The 26,705-nt window shown below is 39.2% G+C and overlaps 1 protein-coding gene and 1 long non-coding RNA gene across 2 annotated transcripts; one reads left to right on the top strand and one right to left on the bottom strand.

The window, feature by feature from the left end:
• The first annotated feature begins 335 nt into the window (after positions 1-335).
• On the top strand, positions 336-24,149 carry LOC109628911 (uncharacterized). Its single transcript, XR_002202684.2, has 4 exons — positions 336-449; positions 1,376-1,469; positions 2,402-2,497; positions 24,031-24,149. It is a non-coding gene; the product is annotated as an uncharacterized lncRNA (long non-coding RNA).
• On the bottom strand, positions 8,292-26,455 carry c1ql4b (complement component 1, q subcomponent-like 4b). The gene is made up of 3 exons (XM_069539342.1): positions 26,011-26,455; positions 24,082-25,504; positions 8,292-9,147 (listed from the first exon to the last, which is right to left on the bottom strand). Exons 2-3 carry the CDS (start codon positions 24,619-24,621, stop codon positions 8,968-8,970), a joined length of 720 nt encoding a protein of 239 aa, XP_069395443.1. The 5' UTR covers positions 24,622-25,504; positions 26,011-26,455; the 3' UTR covers positions 8,292-8,967.
• Positions 26,456-26,705: the final 250 nt, after the last annotated feature.

The following is a 26,705-nucleotide window of genomic DNA, read 5'->3' as shown; positions in this document are numbered from 1 at the left end:
ACTATGGTGCAGAATGGTATATTTTAGATTCTTATGTTTCTATATGTATAATTGTTGGATTATCAGGCAGTGGAAGTATATAACATTAAAACCAGCAATTCAGAGAGTAGCCAAAACTTAATTGAATTACAAGTTCTTCAGGATTTTACTTAAGCAGGCGACAGTACTTGAGCAACTGTTTTCCTCTGCGTTGTTTTGCCTGGTTGGTTGTTTGTCTGTTTGTTGAGATAAAATAACAACAACACTCTCGTCCCATTAGTGTGAATGTCATCAGTTTACTTTATTTAACATTCCACCTCTGCTTCGTCTGATTACAGATGTTCATGTTGTAGTAAAGAGACTCTTCATGAGGGAGAAGGTGGAGACCAAAGACAGACGGTGGGGGATTTGTGAATGAACTGCTGATGACAGTGTTGTGCATTGGCTGCATCGGTGCACCCTTTGACCTGGTATCACAGTTATATATTCCTTCTTCTGTTATATTAGAATATACTTTCACTAATGATATCAGAGTTTCATAACTTATGTTAACTGGTGAATAAGTGAACTCCCTGCTCTTTTAAACCTGTCTCTTCTGATGCAGCAGCAGCGTCCTCTGCTGGTTATAAAGAGAAGTGAAAAAGCTCACAGGCGGTCTCACAAATTACGATGTCATCCATGTTGATCGTCATCAGTAACAATTGTTTGTTTATAACCATGGGATGTGAGCTTATTTCAAAACTTCATGGAAACAGGGCCTGTTTACAAATGTGTAACTGAGGGAACCTGACTTGTCTTTTGTTGTTGTTTGGTGGTTCTGCTTGTGGTTTTTTGTTAAATGACTGTTATTATGAATGATTCGTTTTCTTAATGGTGGATCTCTTACGTGCACGTTCACACATCGACATCAGAGGGGATTTGAGCCCCGCCCATTTTCTCTGTAGAGATACGACTACTACTAATAATGATAATAATAATACTGATAATAATACATTCAAAAAACATGTTGATTGAATGAAATATCCAATTATTCTCTGGGAGTTGCGGTGCACTCCTAGTCTGGATGATTGGTGTCAGGAGTTTGTGGACATTATGTTGAGTAACAAAATGTTAAGGTCCATTTTTTTATCGGTTTAAAGGTTAGTTTACGTTAGTAAATCGGCAACTCGTTTATTAAAATGACTTGTTTAATGCGAATAATAGCATTGACTTCACTATACACAAAAAAAAAAGAAGAAATGCTCTTTTGAACTAGGCAATGTGTAATTATATGAAATTTAGTTTTCTCGCCATTATTTCCAAATATATCTTTTAAATTGTGTTTTTGACTTGTTTGGTGCGTCCACGTGGATTTTTTCCATGGGGGAAGTCATTTTTCTGATTTTTCTAACACCAGGTGAATGCAGCATCCCTGAGTGACGTCACGCAGACAGGTAGACCCTGTCAGCTCAGTGACTCTGTCACGTGGTGTTCTTCCTGCTCGTGTTGAGGTGAGTGGTGATGAACGAGGGACTGAAGCTGCCAGAGCCTCCACTTAGAAACCAAAAGACAAAAACAAATATGGTTTAACTAGATCATATAATTGGCTACATTCATTAGTTAACCCCCCACAACTCAAGAATATTGCATTCACTTGAGACAGAAATTCGACTCTGTTTGTTTGTAGTGAATGTGAATGTGGTTTAATAAGGGGACACTTGGGCCCTGATGGCCTGGAGGCCTTGTTTGTTTGTTTTCACATTTGTTCATGTATCTGTTAGTTAGCAGCATTGAACTAAAAACTACTGAACACATTACCACGGAACTAGGTGGAAGGATGTGGTATAGGTCCGGGAACTACTCTATAAATGTTGGTGCAGATCCAGGATTTCTTTTATAAAATCATTTTTAACATTATGAGATACTGCGTTTTCAATATATTCACTGGTTTGTATCTGTGTGTGTGCAATTACCCCAAATCTTGTGGATTTAATACAAGTTTCATTGATCTAGACAAATCCTGTTTTTTTCAATTTTGTTGTTAATATGTAAGCAGAACTTGTTGAGTGGGTTTCACTCTGATATGACTTGAAATATAAAGTAGCCAAAATATAATACAAATACTACAAAATAACCACCTCAATATTGTACCTATATTGTAGTTGAGTAAATGTACCTGTAATCTGGGACAACAAGCCATAACAATGTGTGTCAGGGAAAGGGTCACACAAACAGCTTCAATTAACTGCATTGAGTTTGTATCAGGCTTGAACCGGTTCAAACAGAAAACATAATTAACAACCGTGCAGTAGACACCAGGTTATGACACCCTAGGCAGGATCAGACTGACTGGATGTTTTTACAAAGACATACTTCAACAAAGTTATATAACATAAGGATTTCAATTGACTGAATACTCATCGCCTTACTCTCCCTGTCCAAGCGTGTAGAAGACGTGGAGAAGAAGTGTGAGGACGTGCAACATGATGGACTCTGTGGAAGATAACCCACTCCTGATGAGGAAAGGGCCCATTCTAAGGTAGGAATGTTTCAGGTGATTATGCACTACGGAAATCATTATGAAGATTATAATCAATATGTGCAAACAGCCCCCCCCCCCCCTAAAAGCTACACACGGACCTTCAACAAGTAGGTCTACACTATGGTTTAAATGCTGATGGTGGCTATAATCTTTAGGAGCAAATCAAACATTACAATGGAGGACACTAGTGGACAAAACCCTCATACTACAATATTTGTGAAGCGATATTTGACAGTGAACTTTGTCACCGGCCTATGAATGTCTATAGGTGTAATACAACAACTTGAGCCACAACATGACCCCATAAGAAATAAGTTATAAAAGCATATATCAGCCCTGTCTTTGGTTATCAAGTTTGGTTGAGAAAGTGGCTGCATCTTCACACACACTACACAATCCAAAGAATTTTCAGAATCAGCAGGTCGTTTGCCGCAGCACAAAGTGCCTCCAGTGCATGTCGAAGGTGTCTGTTTGAAGATGAAGTGTTTGACTCATCCTTCACAAGTGCATTTCACTCTCTCACATCCTGGTCAATCAATTGCTTGAACAGACAAGGCAGCAAATACAAAAATCCACAAAACAAAGCACTAATCCGTAAATCTTGAAAAAAAAGGATTCAAGTTTTTTCGTTGTCGTCAAAAAAATCACCTCCTGGTCAAAAAATAGCCCGCTGCAGCAGGACCTGAGTAAGTGTCCTGACGAGACGGGACAAAGAGAGAGAGCAGTAAAGGCAGTTTAGAGGGTTTTTCACATACACAAGTGAATGAAAATATATATATATTTGCATAATCAAAAGGAAATGTAACAGACCAGGTTTTTTATTCAGTGACAGGGCGATAATAGATGTGATAATAATTCATATCAATCAGGTATCTAGTGTTTATTGGGCCCACTATCAATTAATTATTTCTCTAAGGAGAGTCAGATTGTTACAGCAGGAGTACAGGAAGTAAATGATGCCTTTAATAATCTCAATTTAACATCTGCTCTTTCACTCGTTTAAGGATTTCTGGCTAAATGTAACACATTTTCCTTCTTATGCTGATAAATGCAGGAGATATGTAAGGAAAACACATTTTCAAATATAGGACAAGATGGTGAATATGCCTTGTAAGTTTGAAAGTCTTCTGCAGTAGTTTGATAATAACTTGCGAGTCACCAGCAGACATCAGGGCTCACCGGAGGATGTTAGCGACGTTACATATGTGTCCCTAACATCTCTAGAGCCATAGGCTGCAGCATTCTGACGTTCAGAGCAACCTGATGGTGAATGTAGTAAAGCCCTTACAGCCAACCTCCACTGGGCAAATTATCCTATTAAAGGAAAATTGTATTAATAAAAGTGGTAAGGGATGATCACTGAACTGTTTGAGGCTGTGGTTGCACCTTTGCAAGTCTTTGGGAAAATGAAATGGTTATTGGGTAAAGAAAGAAGAAAGCTACATATAGTATGCAAAAGAATTTTTATTTTATTTTCTATAACTGTTATCAATTAAGTATTCTCTGACGGCCTAATGACACAAATCTGAGATGGAAAAATCTGCTGAATTATTATTATTTTTTGATTAATTAAATTATTGTTTAAACAGTTAATAGTTTTGTTTAACCAACAGATTCAGTATATAATACATTTGAAAATCAACAAATTGTCTCTTTGGAGACTTTGTGTGTGAAAATTATGAAATAAAAGAACAGAAATAACTGATACACTGTTTCATGATGATGACCTTTTTACTGCTCCTCATTTATTCTGAGGCTCAAATTAACCTTCATTAACAGAGAGTGTGTGCGTGCCTGCGTGTGTGTGTGTGTGTGTGTGTGAGAGAGAGAGTGAGAGAAAGTGAGGGAGAGATGTGTGTATGAATGTGTGCTTGCGTGTTTTGATGACCCAGGCTAATTTGTGAAAGTCCAGAGACAACATTGAAGAGAGTCGTATACTCCTTGAACTGCTATTCCTCATGCTGTGTGTTTGTGTGTGCTCATGAGTATGTGTGTGCATACCAGAGTGCTGGTGTTTGTGTGGTGCATCTGTCTGCGCTGACTGAGAGAAGCCTATTGATTATTTTAATCCTCCTATTTGTGAGTCTGTGATCCTCTCGGCTCGGCCTTCCACAGGGAGATTGCTAATGGGGCTGAACGCTTCCCTCCTCAGCCCTCTCTCCCTGTCCAATTAACTTAACGCTGGAATCTGAGAGGAGGGTGCACAGGGAATCATGGAGTGGGGGCGGTGGTGGGGAGTGCTGCAATACAACCCCACCGACGACCCCCCCCCCAAGTCCAGCATTTCCCAAACCACTATTTTGCACCACATTCAGCGAGGACCTCCTCATCCAGAATAGTATTACCTCTCACCTTTATTTAATGATCCAGCCTCTTGTTTTTGTTCTGTTGAGGTGAGAAATCCTTTCAGCCAGTGCTTCGCAGAGGGTAGAAGCAGCATCAGGTGCAGAAACACTTCCTATTATAGGAACAGTGCCTTCAAACAGCTCGCTGTAACTGCTTCATCTCAAATATTTTTCAATACATTGTGTTCAACCCTCTCCTGTAGCTGAATTAAGACAAATCTTGAAACAGCCTGTCTGTGTTCACAAAATCTAAATTCATTGTTTGATGTAACTTTTCAAATTATGCACATGCCCCACTACTGTAAAGATTAGATTAAATTTAAATGTATTTATTATACTTCCATATTTGGGAAGTACCACCATGAGTCCACATCAGTGCAGGGCTCTACTTATCAACCCAAATCTACTGCATCTTATACCCCCACTTCTAATAATCCAAACTATCCCTTCAACAACTCCCGGGTTAATTGCAATGCTTTTTGCCAAAATTAAAATTTCAATTTATGACCAAATACCTTCAAAAACTTTCCAATCAATATTAATAATTCAGGTTTTCCCTTTTTTCTTTTTTACACATGGAAAAAACAGAAATCTGACTTTCTGACTAATTTCACTTTGTGTTGTGTCCTCTATCTGTCAGGATAAATTTATCAATACAACATCTACATTTGAGGAGAATTTGTTCAAGTTGCTTTCTCCTCTGTTTCTTTTTTTCTTCCTCTGTTGTGTCTGTTGGGTGTAAGACGACAGATGACAGCTTCCACTTCAATCCCACTCATGTCATTTAATGTCATTAAACTCTGTGAGGCTGCTGTTCACCTTAGCTTTTGGTGATATTGTCAGAAATGTCTAAATTCAATTTGTTTACTTTTGAGGTCAATGTTAAGGGTACGTCCACAATGGGTGGTATAATAGACAAACATTATATAGTTCATTGTAACATGACCTCAATTTGACATATATGCTGATAAACCACAGAGATCCTTCCAACCAAGAAACACCCTGAGCAGTGAAAACGTCTCTCGCAACAGATGCAAACACCTTCTGAGTCCTTTATTTTATTGTAATGTACAATTAGAGAGGGCAAAATGAATAAACAATAAAGAAACTGCTGGGTGGGGTTACAGCAAAAATAATCCTGGGTTTTCTTTTTTTTTTATTATGGTTCGTGGCCTTCTAGGGCAGAGAGAAATTTATGCTGATTTCATACATAACAAATACACACAACTCAGCTTGCAAAGTACAATGACAACAATGAGTCCACACTGCTCATGAACAAAGGTAACAGCTCCAGAAAACACACACAGTAGGGATGCAGCATGGCACAGGGGTTATGGAAAGCCACTCAGCAGGTATGTCTGTGTATACCACACAATGCGTCAGGGTGTTTTTCTTTTTAATCACAGCACAAGAAGGACAAGTCGATCAGAAAGTTCACATCCAAGTCTCATCAGGGTACAGTCATGCTATCAGGCCTCAGGGCTGGATCAGTGTCACTGTCACACAGTCTAACAAGTATATTATTGGGCCAATATGAGGCTCTCTTCTTCTAAAACTACAATAGGTGTGTTCAAATTAGTTTTACATACATCCCATTTAAATATAATGGAATAAAAGAAAAACATATATAATTGTTAAAGATAATAATTTGGCTACATCAATATATATATTTTCCTTTTTACAATTTTCCTGGATACAAATTTGGAATTACAAAGTGACATGCTTCTGAAGTTCCTTCTCACCATACCTTAGCCTCCATTTAGGTTTTTTTATTTTATTTATAGCAATGAGTTTTACCTCCAGTTACATACAAAGATTCACAGTCTGTGTCCCCAGTTAGCATCTGCATTTTCATTATGTGAGTTAACAACATTTGCATGGACTGTCAGTGTCTGAGAGGTTTTCATTGGTTTGTATCACGTGGATTTGCTCGTCCACCTGGATTTAACAAGGAACACTCATGCATAAAAACATCAAAATCAAATAGAAAGTGTAAGGCACAGAAAATCTATAGGTATGGCAGTAAAACAGTAACATCTTCATATGGGTACATTCACCATGAAATTGGATAAAATAGTTTGACATTTTGGGAAATAAGATTCATCATTTTCTTGCAGAGAGTCAGATAATAAGATTGAAATCACTCTCATGTCTGTAAATACGAAGCTGGAACCAGCAGCCGGCTAGGTTAGCTTAGCATAAAGACTAGAAACGGGGGAAACGGCTAGCCTGGCACACGAGGTATAAATGTTCACTAGTGAGTTTGAAGTTTCTGTTTGGCAGATTATAACAGAGCCAGGTTTCCCCCAGTTCCAGTGCCATGTTTGCTTTTTCAAAATTCCCTCCCTCACACATTAGGCCATAACTTCCCAAAACCTTCAATCTGACAATCACATTTACTTTATCTCGTGAGTTGCAAACTATTCAGAGCCGAGGTTTAAACTTCTCTGTGTAGTTCTCTTTTTTCATCCTTGACAAACTACAACACTACGAATGCCATCCAGAGACAGAATGTGTGTTAACCCAATGTTAAAAATCGATATCCTCATTCTCTATAGCCCCTTTCCCACTGGTGAAAAAACCCACTAGCACTCACCATCCAGGTAATGTCTGCAATGAGAATGTATACAATTGACATTGACTCCCAGGTCAAATGATACAGGTTTAAATCAGCTCCAGCTCAGATTAGCAGTGATGGAAACATGACACCCGGGTGAAGACGCTAATTCCTTCCTCTTTATTTTGGCAGACTAGGCACTGTGCCTTTTAGTGCAACATTATAAATTGGATTGAAGTTTATAGTAAATAGCCACAAAGGTTTTTTCACTTATTGATTCTTACATTTCGGGATCAGCATACAACTGCGATTTTCTTCCCCTTCATATAGTGCATTCTGCAACACAGGCAGGACAGCGAGTTGAGAGAGCTTCTTAGTTTCCAGTGCGTTCATGGTGTCGGAAATGACTCACCGGGAAAAAAATCGAAAGGCAAACACTGAAACTTCTGATATATTCAGATATCAATTATCAGATGCAGAGACTTCAGCTTTTACATCTTTTTGATCCTCCCTCCACTGTGGCAGTCGACACGATCAGACAACAGGTCATATCCAAGATATGCTAAATGAGAGTGGTAGCAACCTTCTCATCCAACCGAGCGCATTTCCCACTAGTCAAACTTTATTTTAACCTATCTTTATTTAAGTCATATTCATCATACTGCCCACTATGGATGCAATTGAGGCTAGAGAAGAAGCCTCAGCTCATTAGCGGGACATAATGAGACGCTGTCATAAGCTTCGGCTCAGGGAAAATCTCAAAGCTCAACCTCAATATCGATATACTGTGTGTGTTAAGGGACTGTTACCGACAACTCGACACCCACTCCCTCACCAGGAGTCAGAGACTGTGTGAGTCAAACTGACAGCATCGTGGCGTTTGTAAGAGCAAACACACACACACATACACACACACACACACACGCTCGCACACAGGGCATGAACACAGACACACAGCACACTGATTATGATCGTGGTGTTGGCTGTATTATCGGCTGCGATCAATATAGTCATGACTTTTCTCGTTCGGTGACAACAGCCATATTGAAAATCCATCTCCCAGTGAAGGTGAGAGGCTGCAGCCAAATACACACACTTCGATTTACAGTCTACATTCAGAGATCATCTCAGTCGATTTCATACCGGTGGCTGAACCGGCCATCCTGTGTCAGTGTAACAACTGATAGGAGAAGATCAGTTGGTGTGTGTTTTCATGCCTGTGTGTGTGTGTGTTTGTGTACGAGAAAAGATGTGCATGTGACACAGATGTTAAAGTTAAATGTATTTTAGCCATGCTTACACATACTGTACATGGCACAGGTTATACAAGCGTGTGTATCAGAGGTAAATGTTAAGTGGTAGTATATACAATACTATATTCATTTTTACACAAATTCTCTTCAAGCTTTTGTTATTAACTGTGATCCTGTTATTTTATGTTTCGTGTAGCGAAGAGCGTTGAAACGACAAATGACATAATGGAAGCATGGTGCGTTAGGTGTAGGATGGAGAGGAGACTTTTTGCTTGATTACAGAAGAGAGAGTATATAAACATGAGTATACTGTCAGTCGGGGTAGATGAGGAAGCCAGAGAAGGTGCTGTATTTGTTGGTGTTTCCTCCGTGAACTTTGCCACCATCCAGCTGGACACACACTTCGTCCCCCACATCCAGGTGCAGGATGACACTGTTGGAGGCATAGTCGTAGTTCTGATCTGCATCTTGAGCGATTGCACTGGCCCTTACCTGAGACACAAACAAGAGAGATGTTCATAGGCAGCAAAGATGGAAAGAAACATTTAAGTTGTGGTAAAATGCTCTGTATTTATAAAGCGCTTTTCCAGTCCACTCAAAGCATTTTACAGTTTTTGCCATTCATCCATTCACACACATTCATACAGTGAATCTATGTGCAGCACTTTCTCTATCACACATCACACACACTGCTGGCACGGCTGTCAGAGGCAATTTGGGTTTCGGTATCTTGCCGAAGGACTTTTCGGGATGTGGAAGAATGGGATTGAACCTTTGACCTTCTGGTTAGTAGAGCCTGAGCCACAGCCGAAGAAAAGGAAATCATGTCTGTCTTGTGTTTTTTGCTAGAGGTTTGTGGCTTGTGTTGAGGTTGCAGAAGCACTGTGGCATTCAGCATTAAATTGGCATCTTAACCCCAGAGGTCTGACAACTTCATACCATATAAGACAAGGATTTGATCCGACCTATAGGCCGAGAGAAACTGTTACTCAGCAGAGCAGAGTTTAATTGGAAAATGTAAGTCTTCACTCATAAATGTTGAATTATTAGTCTACGTGTTGCAGGTTTTGGGGATTTTTGTAACAAAGTTAGAGCTTCTGCACATTTTGCAAAAATGAAAGGCCGAGAAGGAGGTTGAGTTTGGTGAGAGGAGAAATAAGAGACGATGGTGAGTTGTCTTCCAACATGGCTGCAACTCAAACTGAGCACCTGCCACTCACTGCAGGTTTGTCTTCTTGTTCATTATAACACAAGCCTCTTTTAACTTTATTCTCCTTTAAGGTCAAACATGCATTTATTTTTGTATTCATCTTGATGACTGAAATGCACTTTATGCATCAGTTTGAGCTCTGACATCAACAAACCGCTGTGACACCGACATTAACTGACACCAAGCGATATAGTCACTTTGACAGCATTAGATGGCCTTGATCCAACTAACATCAATGGCAATGTCAATTACTTAGCATTTAGCTTCATTCTTTGTTTAAAACTTAGGTGTTTAAAACTTTTAAAGCACATTGTAACTTTGTTTTGGAAAGTATTATGCAAATAAAACATTTTATTATCATCATTATTACGTGCCTGTTCATAGGTCTGTGGATGAAGCTCCTCTGGGTGGTGACCGGGGCTGTTTGAGCCCAATCGAGATCAGACAGGCAACATCTTCAGCCTCTTTTAAAACACTTCTTAAAACATAATTTAATGGGAAAGCTTCTTTGAATGTCTAATAGGTTTTTGTGTTTTATTACACCACTATAATTTCAATTTATATCACTTTGTGACTTAATTTCATTCCATTCTGGTTCATGATCACTTTGTTTAAGAATCATATCGATGTGTGTCTCTCTTTTCATTGGTCATCCAGAGACCCAAAACTCACCTGAAGTGGAGAAATGTTTCACTAAGGTCATCTAAATATTCTCCTGAGGTTAAAGCTACAGATACAGCAGAAAAATGGACATCCATGTTCCATGTGAAGAAGAATGTAATCCATTGTTGTTTAATCCCAAATATGTTCAAACTGATCAGAATAATCCTAATAAAAAGTGATTATCTGATGTTTATACATATAGACTGATGATTTTAATAAGATTTATCTTTTTCATCTGGTCCTAACCTCCAACGCACAATCGGTTGGTCCACTTTATCTGGATGTAACCGGTGCTATTTCACTTCCTGTTTGATTCTGTGATCTTGGTGTAATGTCATCAGTGCAGATGCCTTCCTGTCCACTGGGCAGATAGATGAGATGTGCAGTGAACTTTGGCTTCAAGCCTCCATCAGAGAGCACAACCTTTCTTAGTCACTATCAATTTTTCTAGAGGATTGTTGTCCTCACACCTGATTCAGTCTGGGGATTACAGGGGTGCTATCAGGGAGGACATCAGTTCTTTTGTCAAGCAGTAACAAGAAATACAATCAATGTCACATTAGCTGTAGATGTGCTGATATTTGTTGCTGCAACTGAACTGCTTCTCCTGGTCATCGACATTAGTAGGATATTATTTCACTGGTATTGAGTTTTATATACCAAACTGGTATAAGGGGTCTGTGCTTTCTGTGGTGTGGGTAACGCATGTTACAGATACTCAGTCTGATAATTATCACAGACACGGCAGGACAGAGTAACACCCAACCGCACATATAAATGTTAAATGTTAATCATCAGTGTCACCTTTGAATGTATATATGACAATTCTAGTTAATAAAGAAACAATGTATACATATATACTAAACTTAACTCAAAGATATTACACAACTTAATATGCAACAGTGATTTGTACAAATATAATTTAATAAGTAAAAACAAGTAATTAAAAAGGTCTTCAGTAACTAAGTTCCTACTTGTAAGAGCATTGGATATAGATATTAATTATAGCAGCTATAAATTTGAAGACATTACAGGGTGTGAGTTGGTGCACTAATGAGCATCACTTCTATATTTGAGTTTTCAAAGAGAACTAGGGTTTCAGTTAAACAGAAACTTTGGGGAATTAAATCAGAATTTGGTTTAGTTTTTACAATAAAATAAACAAAATGTATTGAATGCCTAAAAAAAAGAAAATGTTTCCCATCTTAAAGCAAATACTGAATGAACTTATGATACCGGACTAATTTTAATGAAACTTGGTGGAAGGATGGGGTATGGGCCGAGGAAGAACCAATTCACTTTTGGAGCAGTTTCGATTAAGAGGGCAGATTGAGGAATTTATTTTCTCTTTCTTAAACACGGCGAGATAAAACATTAGCCTTGGTGGAGGTAGGTGTTTCTGAGCACCCTTCTATTTCAATTGTGTGACACTGATTTCTTTCAGTGTGTTTTTTTAAATGTGTAGCCTGGTAACAGTGTAATCAACAACAATACAACACAGTTACTGCAAGGCCTTGACATAAAAAACTGGCATTAATGGTTTCCACCCAGCATCTAGCAATTTCAGAAGTTCACAAAGTATGATGCATAATCAGTTGTGTAGACTGCATAATTTAAAAAAAATAATGATAGTAATAATAATAATAACTGTATTTGTATAGGACTTATCGAAACAAAGTTACAACGTGCGTCACAAGAAAAATAATAAAATCCATGGCGAAGAAGAATAAATTATAATAAAAAGGTATTCAATTCAGTTACATTTTTTGAGTGTAACCATCACATTTGAGCTCTGTAAGACTGGTTGTTGTAATGAAAATAATAACTTCAATTGTACGTTGGTGTCATAAACTGTTTCAGCCTTTTAATCACAATACCGTTGAGAGAGGCTAAAGGTATATTTGACTGGCTACTGGCTTGTATGGCAGTGCTATGAAAGCCATGTGGACCGCTCAGTAGATCAGACGTCATTACCTCTGTGTCTTTTTATGGTCTGATGAGTCATTCTTCAACCTTTTATCTGCACGTGGACAGGTTTATGTCAGGAGGAACACTCTGATTAAACATGATCTTGGGTCTATAATGGTATCACCAGCCATTTTAAAGGAGGTTTACATTTGACGATTACTGTGTTTATATACCAGAGAACGAATATCATACTACTGCTGATCCAAAAATGACCAAATAGTCCAATAATAATGTTCCAATACATGCAGCAATCAGGAAGAGGTCTCATTAAGACAAGACCACCCAGCACATAGGCTACTATACATTTAATTTCAAGAAGTGAGAGTTATTTTTCTAGATGCACAGACCAGTATCCCAGGATTTAGGTTCAGAAAACAGCTGATTGAATAGAAAATGGGACCTCCCTATTCATTATGCTGTTAGGCAATTCAGTTATTTCAGCCAATCCCCTTCTAAGTTCTAACTCCTAAATTGTTTTTGCATCCCAGCATGCAAATCTCCTCATAATAAATTGCACCATCATTGGGTAAGTAACCGACTATTCAAGCAAACGATTCATTCAACACTGGAAAATAAAGTACACAAGCACATACATATTAATGAATGCAAATATGATACCCTCACTCCATCCTTGTCTCATGCTCTGGGTCTAACTAAGGATATGGTCCATCATCTAAACCAGACACCCAGCCTCCCTAACTCACTTGTGATCTCTTATACAAAAATAAGACTAAACCACCAATTTCTCCTCATCCTTCATCCAATAATGAGCTTTTCCTTTCTTTTCTATTTTTTTGTACATACTTTAATTATCAATTGGACTCGCTATCTTTCTATGTGCAAGCATTTCCTCCATGTAGAAAAGGTGAACTTTTTCATTCCCCCTTCTTGAGACGGAAATTAATCGATACATTTCCTTAGTTTTAATTCATCTCACATCACTCCATTAATTGTTGTCTCCCCCTCCACGCCTCACGCCCCTTCCATCATCCCTCTCCCATTTGCCACCCCATCTCTATCTCTTCATTCTGCACCCATCCATCCATCTTTTTGTGTCCTCACACCCCAATGAGATGCAGGTCACGCACGCGTTTCTCTCTCCCCCCACCATGGCAGTGTTGGCGGGAGCAGCGACTAAGTGTGTCCCTGTCCGGTCTAAATCGGATTGATTAACGGCGTGCTGTTGTGGCAGGTCTCCTGAGACCCCCCCCCCCCTTCTTTTTGCCTCCTTTCCCATCCCCTCCTCACAGCATCCCTCGCCCCGCTCTACCTCCAGATGCGTCAGGGCATTCTATACATGGCTGCAGGCTACGGTAATTGGTAGTCGGACAGCCATGGCAGCTCCCCGCCTAATAGGTCCAACTCCTCAATAACTCCACACAATCACAATAAATGGGGGCACAGGATAGGCTACAGTGGTCAAATGGGCCCATGAAATACTAGTGGGAGGTCAGGATAAGATCTGATACAAACACACACACACACACTCTGGCTCATACTATGTCTCGATAGCAGCCGTTCTCTTTCCTTTTTGTTTTTATGAATCTCAAGTGAACACCTGTGAAAAACCACACAGCATATAAGACGTTTTATTTTATTCTATTTTATTTCATACTGTTAGACTGCTTTGCACTGAAGGGACTGAACAGCTCCCCTGAGAAGATTTAATAGGTTTTAGGAAAAATACAACAGCAAAGAGATTCTGACATCTTGTACATCCAACATCTGTCTACATGGTTGAGCGCCATGATTCCCCTGACAATATTTTCAGAGTTAAAAGCTGACAGGCTGCTCTAACTTGCTATGAGAGCACTATAGGATTAGCTACAATAAAAAACTGGCTTATACCTCTCTATACTGCATACATGTGCATGGACAACAATATTACGATAGCTCATTACGCTGCTGAGCTCGATCTTCCCAAATCGCCCACAATTAAGGGTCATAATAAACGTAGCAGCAGTGATATTTACACCATTTCATTGAAATGGCATTTTAAACATGAACATCAGCTAATTACATTTGCCAGCTAAAAGGACTTGCGCTGACTTTTACTGTGTTATGTTTAATTCATATTTGTACTCTCCTCCTATATATATATATATATATATATATATATATATATATATATATATATTTGACGAGTTTTCAATTTTATACATTATATTATCAGATTTTAAGGAGTGAGAGATTTGAAATATGATCTCAGACATTTGATATAATCATCAATTAAATTTCATCTGAGGCATCTGCTGTAAAACCAAAATCAAGAGGAGACATGCGCATAATTTACAGACTAAATCTTGAGGTAAACTTTCTCTTCAAAGATATTTTATGACATTCACTACATTTACCTGACAGATGAATAGATATGATGATGTATGATTAAATACAACCCTTCTACCTCCAACAGCTACAACAGTGTGTTCTTACACACAGATGCATTACTATTGAACAATGTATTAAATAGTGATATATCAGTTCCAGGAGTCATCTTATAGCAACATGAATATTCTTTTACGCGTATCGCTAAGCAAACTTTCAAACTAAAGATATAAATAAAATATATTTGATGATAATAACATACTAGAAAGCTGAACAAAAGTCATTTTGAAAAGTATTTTACTTCAGTCACCTTTTGTAACATGTTCTTTAAATTATTTTATTGTACGTATAAGTTATATTTCTACTCTATATTTCAAAGGGAAATAATGCATTTTATGTTGCACATTGATTGAACATATTGAATTAAATTTGTTCTGCCCTGAGTGACAACAGTACAGGCAAAAATGTTTTCTTTGCATTCTTGCATTTGCATTAATCATCCTATTTAATACAGAGTAGTTTTACTATAATGCTTTAAGTATATACTCATTGTAAAATCAGACAAGTTGAACTTTAAAAAAAAAAGGTAATCTAAATGTTATTGCTTTCAAGGTATTTACCTAATTTTGATATTAAGTCCGTACAAGTACAGGAAAACAGCAGGGCAGTTCTCCCTGTTTGTGCTGTGTGCTTTTACAGACACTTTATATATTTGGCACTTAAAATTAATTTAAGGTTCAGAAAACTTCCTCCACTGCTATGAAAAATATAATTTATTGGTCCCAGCAGAGGTGTTCACATTTCACACGTGACACTGAAACCAGCACTGAGGAATCCACAGGTTTGGCTGTCTGTAACAATTACAGGGAAACCTTGTTTTCCTAAAGTGGGCAGGAGGCATTGGGGCTTTGGGAGTGAAAACAAGAGGGAAAGGCAAATCAGGATTATTGTCAACAGTGGCGGAGATTGATAGCGACAAGGGAGTGAATTTCTGTCTGTTGGCCCGATGCTGTTCTGACTTGATCCGCTGCTGTAGGAGAGAAGGGAGACCCACGGGACAATAGAGGAGATTACACTGCCTCCACTTCTTATTAGTGGGGTAACATTTAATGGGGATGGACGGACAGAGAAAGGAAGGAAGGACAGAAAGAGAGAGTAGGGAAAGTGGCCACATAAAAATAGACATAATGGTGTTAAAATTTCAATAAAAATCAACATTTTCAGTTCTGTACATCTAATTTAAGTGCTGAAACACTGTATTTGAAATTTAGTTCACAAAAGATCTCCATTATATCGACCCAATAGCAATGTGAGTGCTCATGATTGTTATGTCCCAGAGAAAAACTGATGGAAGCTAGGGTGCAAACTAAGGAGAGAAAAGAATGCGTAGTGAAAGTAAATTTGGATGAGGACACACATTTGGGCGAGCAGCTGCACGCACTTTAACAGTCTAGGCACAGGATTTGAGCAAAGGAGGCCAAAGTTGAGAGGGGCTTTGAGTGATGGAGAGGGTGCCTTGTTGGATAACAAACTGATCAAGCATGCCTATATCAGAGCGGGGGGAGGGGTATGGGGTATGGGGTTGGGGGGGTGGGCCATCCGTGCAGCGCTGTTTTTTCAGTATTGTTTTGTTTCACAGCGGTGCCTTGATCTTGTGGTAATAAAACTGACAGGATTCATTCACTGTGATGTACAGACCTCTCAGAGCGGAGCGAGGCAATTGAGACAGGGTCTCTTAAACTTACCTGAGGGACCTCTGAAGGGTGAACAGGGAGGGGAGGGAGAGGAAGGGCAACTGAAATGGCCCTTTTTTGTGAAAGCGTCTGTGTTTTCTCTGCCTCCATCCATGCGAACCATGGAGGTGTCCTGTTTCTTTTCGCAGGTCGATGAGTAACCCTCCTCGTGCACCCTTGACTCACACAGTAATTGGCATACTAAATGCTAATATTTTGCCATGACACTCAAGACCCAGGTGTAAGGATGTTGATTAGAAGTCTCTAATTGGCTCCACACTGAAACCTTTGAGGGGAGAGGAGATGCCTTAATTGGATATAAATGGCTTCTATAGGGAGTCTACCTGCAGTGCCTCAGGTACAACTAAGTTTCAGTTCTGAGGGTAAATTACACTATTCCTCTTGGCATATTGTTGTCCCTATCATAATAAATTAGTCTTTTTTACAAGGGTGCATGCACGTGCATCTGTTGTGTATGCACAGTATGCAATGACACAAGCAGCTACACTCAAGAGTAACTAACGACCTCACACTCATTAATCATGTAGACTGTAAATATGCAAATGTGTCACAGGTTAGAGGATAATCAGGATCTAATTCTGAAACATCTACTCTTAATATTTTTAATAATCCAAGGTACATTTTTGCATCACTCATGTTAGTTCAGCCACCATCGCACACTGTGAAATACTGCTGTTTATAAAAGAGGCAAAGTCCTGCTTCCTTAATGAGAAATAATAATATAATGGGAAGGCAAAAGCAAGGCAGAATAAAGGCATGACAAAACACCGTAACAACCACAGAAAACCCTTTAGTCTGCAGAATATAATGGCTGAGGCCATTATAACAGAAACATATGGTAAAATAATGGCTGTGTGTGTTTTCGGGGAGAAAAAAGCAGGAAGAAAAAAACAAGGGCAAGCTGCAGGGTATAGAAAAGCATTCTTTCTATTTGCTCTACATGAAATGCTGCCTGAAAGGACAGGCTTTTATCCTTTATCACAAAATGTTCCCCATTATAATGTTAGGTCCTTGTGTCTGACACTAAAGCAATGCAACGCACCAAAATTTTAAATCCTGAACAACAACTATTCTACCAGTACACATGACTCTTGGAGGGAGACATGGAAACGAAAGTGCCTTATAAAATACATTTGAAACGGACTTATGAAGCGCCACATGAAGCCCATATTGACACTTTGCCTGACACACTAATTAGCAGCTTACACCTTTCCCAGTATCACACCTTCCAACTGGAGCTGAGCCATTTCTTTCTACTAACAGGCCAAACTTGTCATCACCACAAATGTATGTGGTATATATAATTATCTAATTAGCACATATATTTTAAAAGTTATATATTAACATCGTTACATAAAAAACAATGATTTGCAGACTTTTTTATGATAAACAGAATGAAAATGATTCTTTTGCACAGCATTGTACAGCCAGACTTTATTTAATACGCTTTTCTCATCTTCAATAATATATCAGCCAATACATCATCATAAAATACTACATATACAACTTTATCAAATCCTGCACTTCTGTTTTTCTAACCTGTGCACCTTTAAGTCCACAAATTCAGTGTCCACCTTTAATTCCTCTTTCCTTCTAACCTTTACACCTTACATTGTTAAGACTGAGCCACATGTCAGAGACTTTTGTTGAGCTTTAACAAGGCACCACTTTGTACACCAGTCTCTTTCTCCAGTAGGTCAGATCCAACCTAATGCCAGGGCCACTTAATGAGGTTACCAAGTGTCAATAGATGAGATGTTGAAATGCTGCTATCATCAAAACGTGTGTGTGTGTGTGTGTGTGTGTGTGTGTGTGTGTGTGTGTGTGTGTGTGTGTGTGTGTGTGTGTGTGTGTGTGTGTGTGTGTGTGTTGTGTGTGTGTGTGTGTTTGTGTGTCTGTGTGTCTGTGGGTGTGTGTGAGACGGACAAACCAACTGACCAACCCAGATTCACCCATATTGGACCAGCTATAAATATTCATACACCCACTCCATGCTCATCACTGTAAAGGGCAAAATACATATTGGCGGTGAATTATATATCCATTGGAAAGGTCATCTACCCCAACACCAATCTTTTGATGAGTTATGGGACACTTTGAGTGAGGAGGTTTTCTTGATCAGATCCGCAAACTTGATGTAAACTTGCACATCCGTGTTTTGTTAGCTCAAGGTTGAGACAATCAGGACTGGAGAAGTCTGATTCATTTCAGATGTGACATATGTCTCCATCCCGTCTCCACAGCTCCGCCCTTCACTGAGGACAGAGGATGTTACTTTTTTACTCATCCTCCTCTATCTCCTCTGTGAATATCCATCCATCCGTCAGTCCACTTGTCTGTGTCCTGCCTGTCTCTGCAGTGATCTCTCCCCTGGATGTGTCTTATTCTCAGCTCTCTTTGACAAAGCATTGATCTACACCACGCATATTAGTCTGACAATTCTTGAATGCATGTGCACACACACATCCACCCATGCTGCAAAACACACCCTAGTCAGACATGACAGACTTTAAAGGACCAGATTGACATTTTGGGAAGAAAAAAACCGCTCATTCACTTTCAATGTCACCAGAGCCACTAAAGGGGGACCACAAGTGGCATGGCAATTGTAATGATTAAATAAAGTATTTCATTAACTGGTAAATAATTGTCAAGGAAAAATTTGCATTAATGCATTTTTTACAATATATAAATATTTCCTTACTTAATAGTTTAGCTCAAACCTCCACCTAAAATGGTGCATTATTGTCTTAACACTTTGTTGTTTGAACTAATTAGACATATATTTATAATATGTTTTGATAGCGTTTGATGGTAACACAGTACTTTCAATGAGTAAATTGTAGCTGTTTCCCTATAGTACCAGTCTGTATGCTAAGCTAGGCTAACAGCTGCTAAATGTTTTCCGTATAGACTGTATGTAAAAATGGGTGACATCTAAGCTCCCAAAAAGTGAGGCCAAAGTGTCTCAATCGCCACCTGGTGGCTGGCTGAACTCTAATTACATAAACCTCGCCTCATCCATGATAATGAAATAGACTTGGACAAAACATAAAAGTACACGTCAAATAAATTTTGTTTAGGTTTTCTCCCAAGTTTGGTTTTAAGTCACTATGCTTTAAAAACTGGGTGAAACTTTATGATTGACAGCTGAGACTGACTCGTGATTGGTGGAGTGCGTGTGTCGACGGGACCTTGCAAACGTGGCTCCATCCCGGATCGCTACTTTGCAGACTCTGGTTCCAAATGTGCAAGATGGGTTAGTGGGAGGATATGGAGACGTGTCATCCATCTTTATATACAGTCTATGATGCAGACATAACAATCTTTCATGTAACTTTTGGCAAGAAATTAAATAATTAGCATATTTATTGTTAGACTGTTGCCTGAATAAATGTTCTTACGCGTTATCCAATTCTCACAGTGGAAGAATGTCACAACACAGATTATATTGGTTATTACAATAATAAATGAGTTATTTGCTGTTGCATGTCTTAACTGTCTCAAGATTGACAAACTTTTTCAATATTATCCTTAAGGTTTTTTCATTGACCTAGCTCGTTCATTCTGCCCCCAGAGCACTTGTCTATTCACAGAAAAAAATTCACGCTGCATTGAAACTGAGGGGTAAAGATCAGCACTGAATTGGGTTGAATAATTTAGTTGATGGAAAAGATAATTAATGGGGAAGGAGTCAATAGCCAGTGTGGACGGTAAAAGTATAAAGTCTGTGTGTGTGTGTGTGTGTGTGTGTGTGTGTGTGATAAGAAGGGGCACAGGTGGGGGGGAGAAGATCTCATCTAAACGCTATGAAAAATTTAACAGCAGGAGTAGACAGGAATGACAATGTCTGTGAAGGCACGCAACAAACCAAGTCCCCCAATTATATCTGACATTTAACTGTCTGTCCTCTTTACTCTGCACTTGATGCACATCCTGCCAAGTCAATGAATTGAGGAATAACTATGTTTATGGACTTTATTAGTCACATAAAAGATTTACTGTGTTATTATGTTTGTATTTGGAGCCTAGCAGGGCATCTGAAAAACATTATAGCAGATTCCTGTGAAAGAAACAGATGCATATTTTATCTTATCACATTTGATAAGATAAGTAAGGAGGCTCTTCCTCATAAACTGCATTAAGAATCTGTGTACTTTGATGCAGATTTTATCAGTATTTGATTGATGGCACAGCCTTGGTAGAGATGTGCTTTCCAGATGTATTATTTTAATAAAGTATTAATTTTCTCAGTCATTTTTCAAGCCAAAATGCCAAATTTACAGTTTCCAGCCTCTCATATACAAGGTTTTTCTGCTCGTTTAGGACCATTGGCCACTAAAACAAGCAATTACAAGTCATCACCATAGAAGTAACCTGATGAGAATCTTTTCATTATTTTTCTTATAGTTCACAAACTAAAAGGTTAATCAATGCATCTACCAAAATAACCAATAGATTAATCAAACACTCATTATATAAAACCCTATTTTGTAATCTGAATCTGGATCAAAATACACATTGTCATAGACAATATTGGTACAACTCATATAAGCATGGAAATGAAATGTGCCAGAAGTTTTTCATACATGTAGCAGTGTAAATGCTAATGAAATCTGACAATGCTAAGAAAAGTTCACGAAAAAAATGTATCCTTGGCCCAAAATCTTACTGACATCCGGTGACAGGTTTTTTAAATATCCGAATAGGTATAAAACAAATGCTGGTGTTCCCTGGCAGCATTCCCAATATGGTGCTATGTTGTTGGTGGTGACATCTTTGCATTGTTGCATTGTTAGACTGTATATAATGATGGACAACATGACTTTCTCCCAAATATAGGGCCAGAGAGTCTCAACTACCCTCTAATGGCTGGTGGAGGCCAAAAAGTCTTAACTGCATTCTAATGGCTGACTACAATATAGTTCATAAACCCTGCCTCTTCCATGTTAGTAAACGGGACATGGGACCAACTAAAAGGTCAAAGCACACTTTAAATATATTTTTTTCAAAGATGGTTTCGTCATTTTAGGTAGTTTAGGTGGTTCCAGTAAGTTTGGTTTTAATTATTTATTTAATGCCATATAAACGGTGTAAAACATCAGGATTCACAGCTGGGACTGACTCGCAATTGGTTAAGTGTGTGCCTCAGCGGCGCCTCAATATCGCGGCTTCACACCACGATCACTACTGTGCAGACTCCAAAAAACATCAAAAGCACAAAATGCCAGATTCATTTGATACAAAGGAAGGTGAGTGAATGGGTGAATGCGTAGTCCATCCTTATATACAGACTATGGCTTAGAAAGCCAAGAAGGTCGCAAGTGACTCCTACTGGTTGGCCAAGATATAGCATATACCTCATCCAAAAGGAGGGTGAGCAAGGAAAAGTGACAAGGAATTAGGCATTCAAAAAATTCTGTCATGGTTGAGGTTTCATATACCATGAAAAAAAGTACTCTTACACAAAACACAGCAGGGTCGCGCTACTGTAACCTGATGGTTAAGACTCATGTAACGTTATCTCAACGTTAAAGGTGCTATTTTATATCTACATAAATATAATACATTTCATGCACACTGAGTAACAAACTAAAACTGTGATTTTAGAAAAGAATTGGTCATAATTAGCTACTTCTCTTCCATTGTCTTACTGTATTTAAAGTCTTTTAGGATGGAGCTTCAGCAAAGCACTTTAGTGCAGCAGCCTAGCAGGGTGATGGTCTGCTCAGCAGCATATTGCTGTCAGTTCATGTACCGTGTAAATTATGGGCAGACAAACCACCGTTGTTCCATCAAGTACTCAGTTCAGTTTGACTTGGCTTGGAACAATGCAAAGCATGTTATTCCCCCTTCTTCCCAAGTAATCCCCAGGATATCACTCTTCTATCCTGCAGCACACGTGTCAGAATCATAGTTCCTCAACAGAGTGAGGGCTTAGTACCTCAAGCTTGTCATACTTCTCCAGATGGTAGTGTTCAAGGCTATTTCCAAGGCATTTATACTTGTTTATTTGTTAGTGTTAAAGTCAGAGTTCCTCAGAGGACAGTAGCCAGCTGCTGCATTTTAGCTTTGTTCCATGGAGACTTGGAGGATTGTTATCCTCTTGATCGCTTGGCTGTCAATCTCTCTCTCTCTCACTCCTGCTCCCTTTGTTTACAAGTTGTACGATAAATTACTGTGTTGGTTTTACATGTAAAGCACTTCTCAGTCCTTAGTTGTTTCTAATTTCATCCTGTCTTTGTTTCTTCTTGGTTGTGTTTTCTGAATAAACTGTATTATTGAGCTGAGTGATGATAGTTATCCAAACGAATGTTACGATACAGTAATTTCAGCTTTATTCCAACTAAACAACCTTTTATTTCCAGGGCCATTCCAAGTCTTCAACCTCATCATCATGTACCCTGTGCATAGGTGACTTGTGGCAGAAAAGGCGAGAATGAAGGAAAACTTAACATACGAAGTCTCTGAAGTATCTTTGATCATGTTTATTGGCTTTTCTAAGGTTAATCAATATTGTTAGTCTGGAAACCGTATCTATTAGCATGCTCAGATGAGTCCAGCCTCCCTTGCTTTAGGGCAGATTTCCATCCACTTGCTGAGCCAATCACAACCATTTATCTAAAATGGGACAGGTTTGATATGATGACTGACAGAGAAGCACTGCAGAATGATTTTCATTAACAACCAAGATGGCTGTCACTGTAATATTATTATCAAAACAGTACTAAACAAACTTGATAATATAGTTTTGCTAAAAGAAGAACAAACAACTGTATGTTAAGTGCTTCCAGACATTATTCAGTTTTGTCTGTTTTTGTGTTGTTTGTGATGTCAATACAACTATGTAGATCTAAATATGAATCACATTCAACCAAGCCAAGCATATTATTATGGATGTATTCCCATGCTACAGATGTGACTTTACAGATTAAATAGGAAGAGGGTAGCAGCATGATTAAAATAAAATATGTCCATGCTAGCAAGTGGTCTGCTGAACCTGGATATACACAGTAACTGCCCATAAGGGATGCGGTAAGAATTAAAGCAAACATGCCTGTAACAATACAGTGATATGATTTGTCCTCGTCATGCCCGGGATTCTATTGGTTTAGGGGAATTTGATTTGGTCTTTTTACAGATATCCAACAGCAACAGCAAAATCATGAGAGCAGAATTTTAGCAAAGTTGAAATTTGACATAATCAGCATTAGTAAAATTTTTTGTATTTGTTAAATCAACCATAATGTCACAGCTTTTCCTCCTATAAAAGGTCTTAATAATTAAGTTTAATTCAGATGACTATCTGTTATGGTGTGTGTTATGTTCTACTGAGTTATATTATTGAATTGCTGCTGTCACTGTATCCACAGTAGGTGAAACAAATACTGGATCAAAGTCTGTAAGTAAACCGTACTCAAGAGTTTCACGTATTTATTCTTTGTTTGTTAATAGATGCAGAAGTTAAGAGAGACACTTAAGATCCACCATCACATCCACACTCACCTGTCCGTTCTTCTTCAGGTCAGCCCACATGCTCGTCCCATCGCCACCTCTCATCAGGACATGGTATGTGAAGTAGTAGATACCTGGTAGAGGGCAGGTGAACTTGCCAGTGCTTGGCTCGTAGTAGTTCCCTACATTGGTCACCACGTCATCAAATTTTAGTATCTCACTCCCTTCGTGTTGTTTTCGGAGGCCTGCATAGAAGGCAATTTTGGGGCTGTAGAATGAGGGGCCGTAGCCACCGGGTCCGGGCCCTGGTGGACCCGGTGGGCCAGGCTTGCCGGGCTCTCCAGGGGGCCCCCTAGGACCTGGAGGGCCAGGAAGTCCAGGGTTCCCTCTGAACCCTTGTTTTCCCCTGCGGTTTGGGAAGTCTGGGGGCTGAGGGGAGACGGCTGTCAGCTCTCCCTGTGGGGGGGTGAAAGTGTCACACACCATCCTGCAGCTCCCAAGCATCTCGTATTGCGTGACCCCTCCTCCTGACCCTCCCCCTTTGGTAGTGTGGACCAAAAGGGGAATGGCCACCAGCAGAACCAGGACCATGGCCACGCCAACCCCAGCCCCGATGACACGTTTCTTGCGGCTGAGCCGGGAGGCGGCCAGCGTGAGAAAATCCTCCTCCCCCTTAGCTGGAATGGTTGTGCCGGCCAGGCTGAACTCTGGGTAGAAAGTCACTTATAGACTGAGAAGGAAGATGAGGGCAGAGAAAAGCAAAAAAGGGGGCTTCTCTAGGATTAGGGCAGGCAAGTCTCAGACAGAAGCAGGAAAAATGAGGAGGAATGACAAATACAAATTTCCATTTCTTGAAGTTCAGTACATCTATTTGTATTTTTTTTTTTAACTTTTCTCTTGGCTCACCGTGTCTGAGGGCATTCAACCTATCTAAAGATAATACATCACTTTGCAAGAGAAAAATATATGTATTTAAATGTCTTTGTCAAATATAAGCATTGCGATAAAAATTCTTTTTTTCTTTCCAGCTCTGTGATGGAAGCTCCAGTGAAAAGCTTTCAGTTGCTCAGGCAGAGAGCTGTCAGGTGGGGTCTACAGTTTTCCCACTGGAGTTCATCTCACCCAACACATACAAGGAAGGGTGCTTTACTTGTCTGTCCAGGAATGAGACAAGTAGAATAGGGAAACTGCTAAATCCCTGTTTTGTCTTTCTTCCTCCCTGATTCTGTTGATGGGCTCACAGCTCTCTGTACATCCGGCGTTTAGGGAAGAGCCAGGATTCTATTTCAGCTCAGCCGTCTACTCCTCCATTCAAAGTAAAGATTTGTTACAGGTCATAAAAAAGGGCAAATTCTGAAGAAAGGGTCGGGCCAAATTGCACTGAATTTAGGAAAATCTTGTTTTAAAGGCAGCTGGGATGAGGCAGAACACATTTTATTGGAGCATCACCGTAAATCATCCAGTTTCTTGCAATCTGGAAAGAAAAAGACAAACTACACATAAATTTCAATAATCAGTCGTGGACAAACAATTGCAGATCGCTTTGCTCTAACCCGTATTCAATTTAAATTTAAAAAGTAAAACAAATTAAATAAATAAAGACTATTTGTAATTAATTAATATTTAGATTTGTTTTGGTAATTTAAAATACTGGGGGAAATGTGGCAGACAACAGAGAGATTTTTCAAAATTACTTTTTAATTATACTTATTATTATTCATGAAGTTGACAAAATGGGAAACCTATAAATATTACAATCAAAATCACTGCTTTATCTTGATATTATTATCGCCCTAAATTAAATATGCCCAGTTTTAAATAAAAAATAATACATTTGAATTATATAGAAGGGCATGAAGTGATTCTCTTATAAATAGAATGGTCACTTACAGTTTAAACACTCAGTTTAAATCTGAGCAAGGAATAAATATATCATAAGCAAACTTTTAAAGAAAACCGTGAAAAAACACATCAACTTACCAATATTCCTCTTACTTTCTTTTCCTCCTTTCTACCCAGTGTTCAGCGATTTTTCATTCCGCGGGTTCAGGTGGAGACGCTGCAGGAAAACTGATCCAACACCGGGAGGAAATTCTCTACAGTCGGAACCGGACGCAGCGGAACAAGTCGCACTAATATTTCAACTTGTCACCCAGGACTCCTGCGTGGTGGTCGGACAGGACTCTCCAGAAACCCTCCAGAGCAGTCCGAGCACGCACGGAAGATTGTTCTTCTTTCTTTTGTAGAAAAACAGTGATCGCGTATTATTCAAAGTGACGTGATGCTCCTTCAGGCTCCATCACATGTTCCGATGATTGACTTTCGCAGACTTTCGACGCGTAAACATCCCGCAGAGGAGCGACTTTAGTCAGAGAGCAACAGTTCACTCACTTGTTGTAATTTCCAACCTCCTCTCTCTCCTCAGTATCTGTCTACTACTGCTGCTCCCCCCGCCCTCCACACACACACACACACACACACACACACACACACGCACACGCACACACACGCACACACTTGTCTCTATAGCTGTTAAGACACTCAATGCCATAATGCATTCTCTAACCTGAACCATCACAACTACATACCTAATCATAACCCTAAAAACAACTCTTGACCCTCAAACAGCCTTTTGAATTTGTGAGGACCAGCAAAATAACCTCACAAGGTCAAAA

Source organism: Paralichthys olivaceus, chromosome 2 (genome assembly GCF_024713975.1).
Source record: "Paralichthys olivaceus isolate ysfri-2021 chromosome 2, ASM2471397v2, whole genome shotgun sequence".
Taxonomy (NCBI): Eukaryota; Metazoa; Chordata; class Actinopteri; order Pleuronectiformes; family Paralichthyidae; genus Paralichthys; species Paralichthys olivaceus.
The sequence above is the reverse complement of the archived record's forward strand: the minus strand, read 5'-3'. Positions and strand labels throughout refer to the sequence as shown.

What these genes read in the sequence shown, in the direction of transcription:
- c1ql4b (XM_069539342.1), bottom strand. Translation starts at nt 24,621, where the DNA reads ATGGTCCTGGTTCTGCTGGTGGCCATTCCCCTTTTGGTCCACACTACC. An exon ending in ACCTGAAGAAGAACGGACAG is followed by an intron (nt 9,148 to 24,081) that starts GTGAGTGTGGAT and finishes TTTGTGTCTCAG; the next exon opens with GTAAGGGCCAGTGCAATCGC.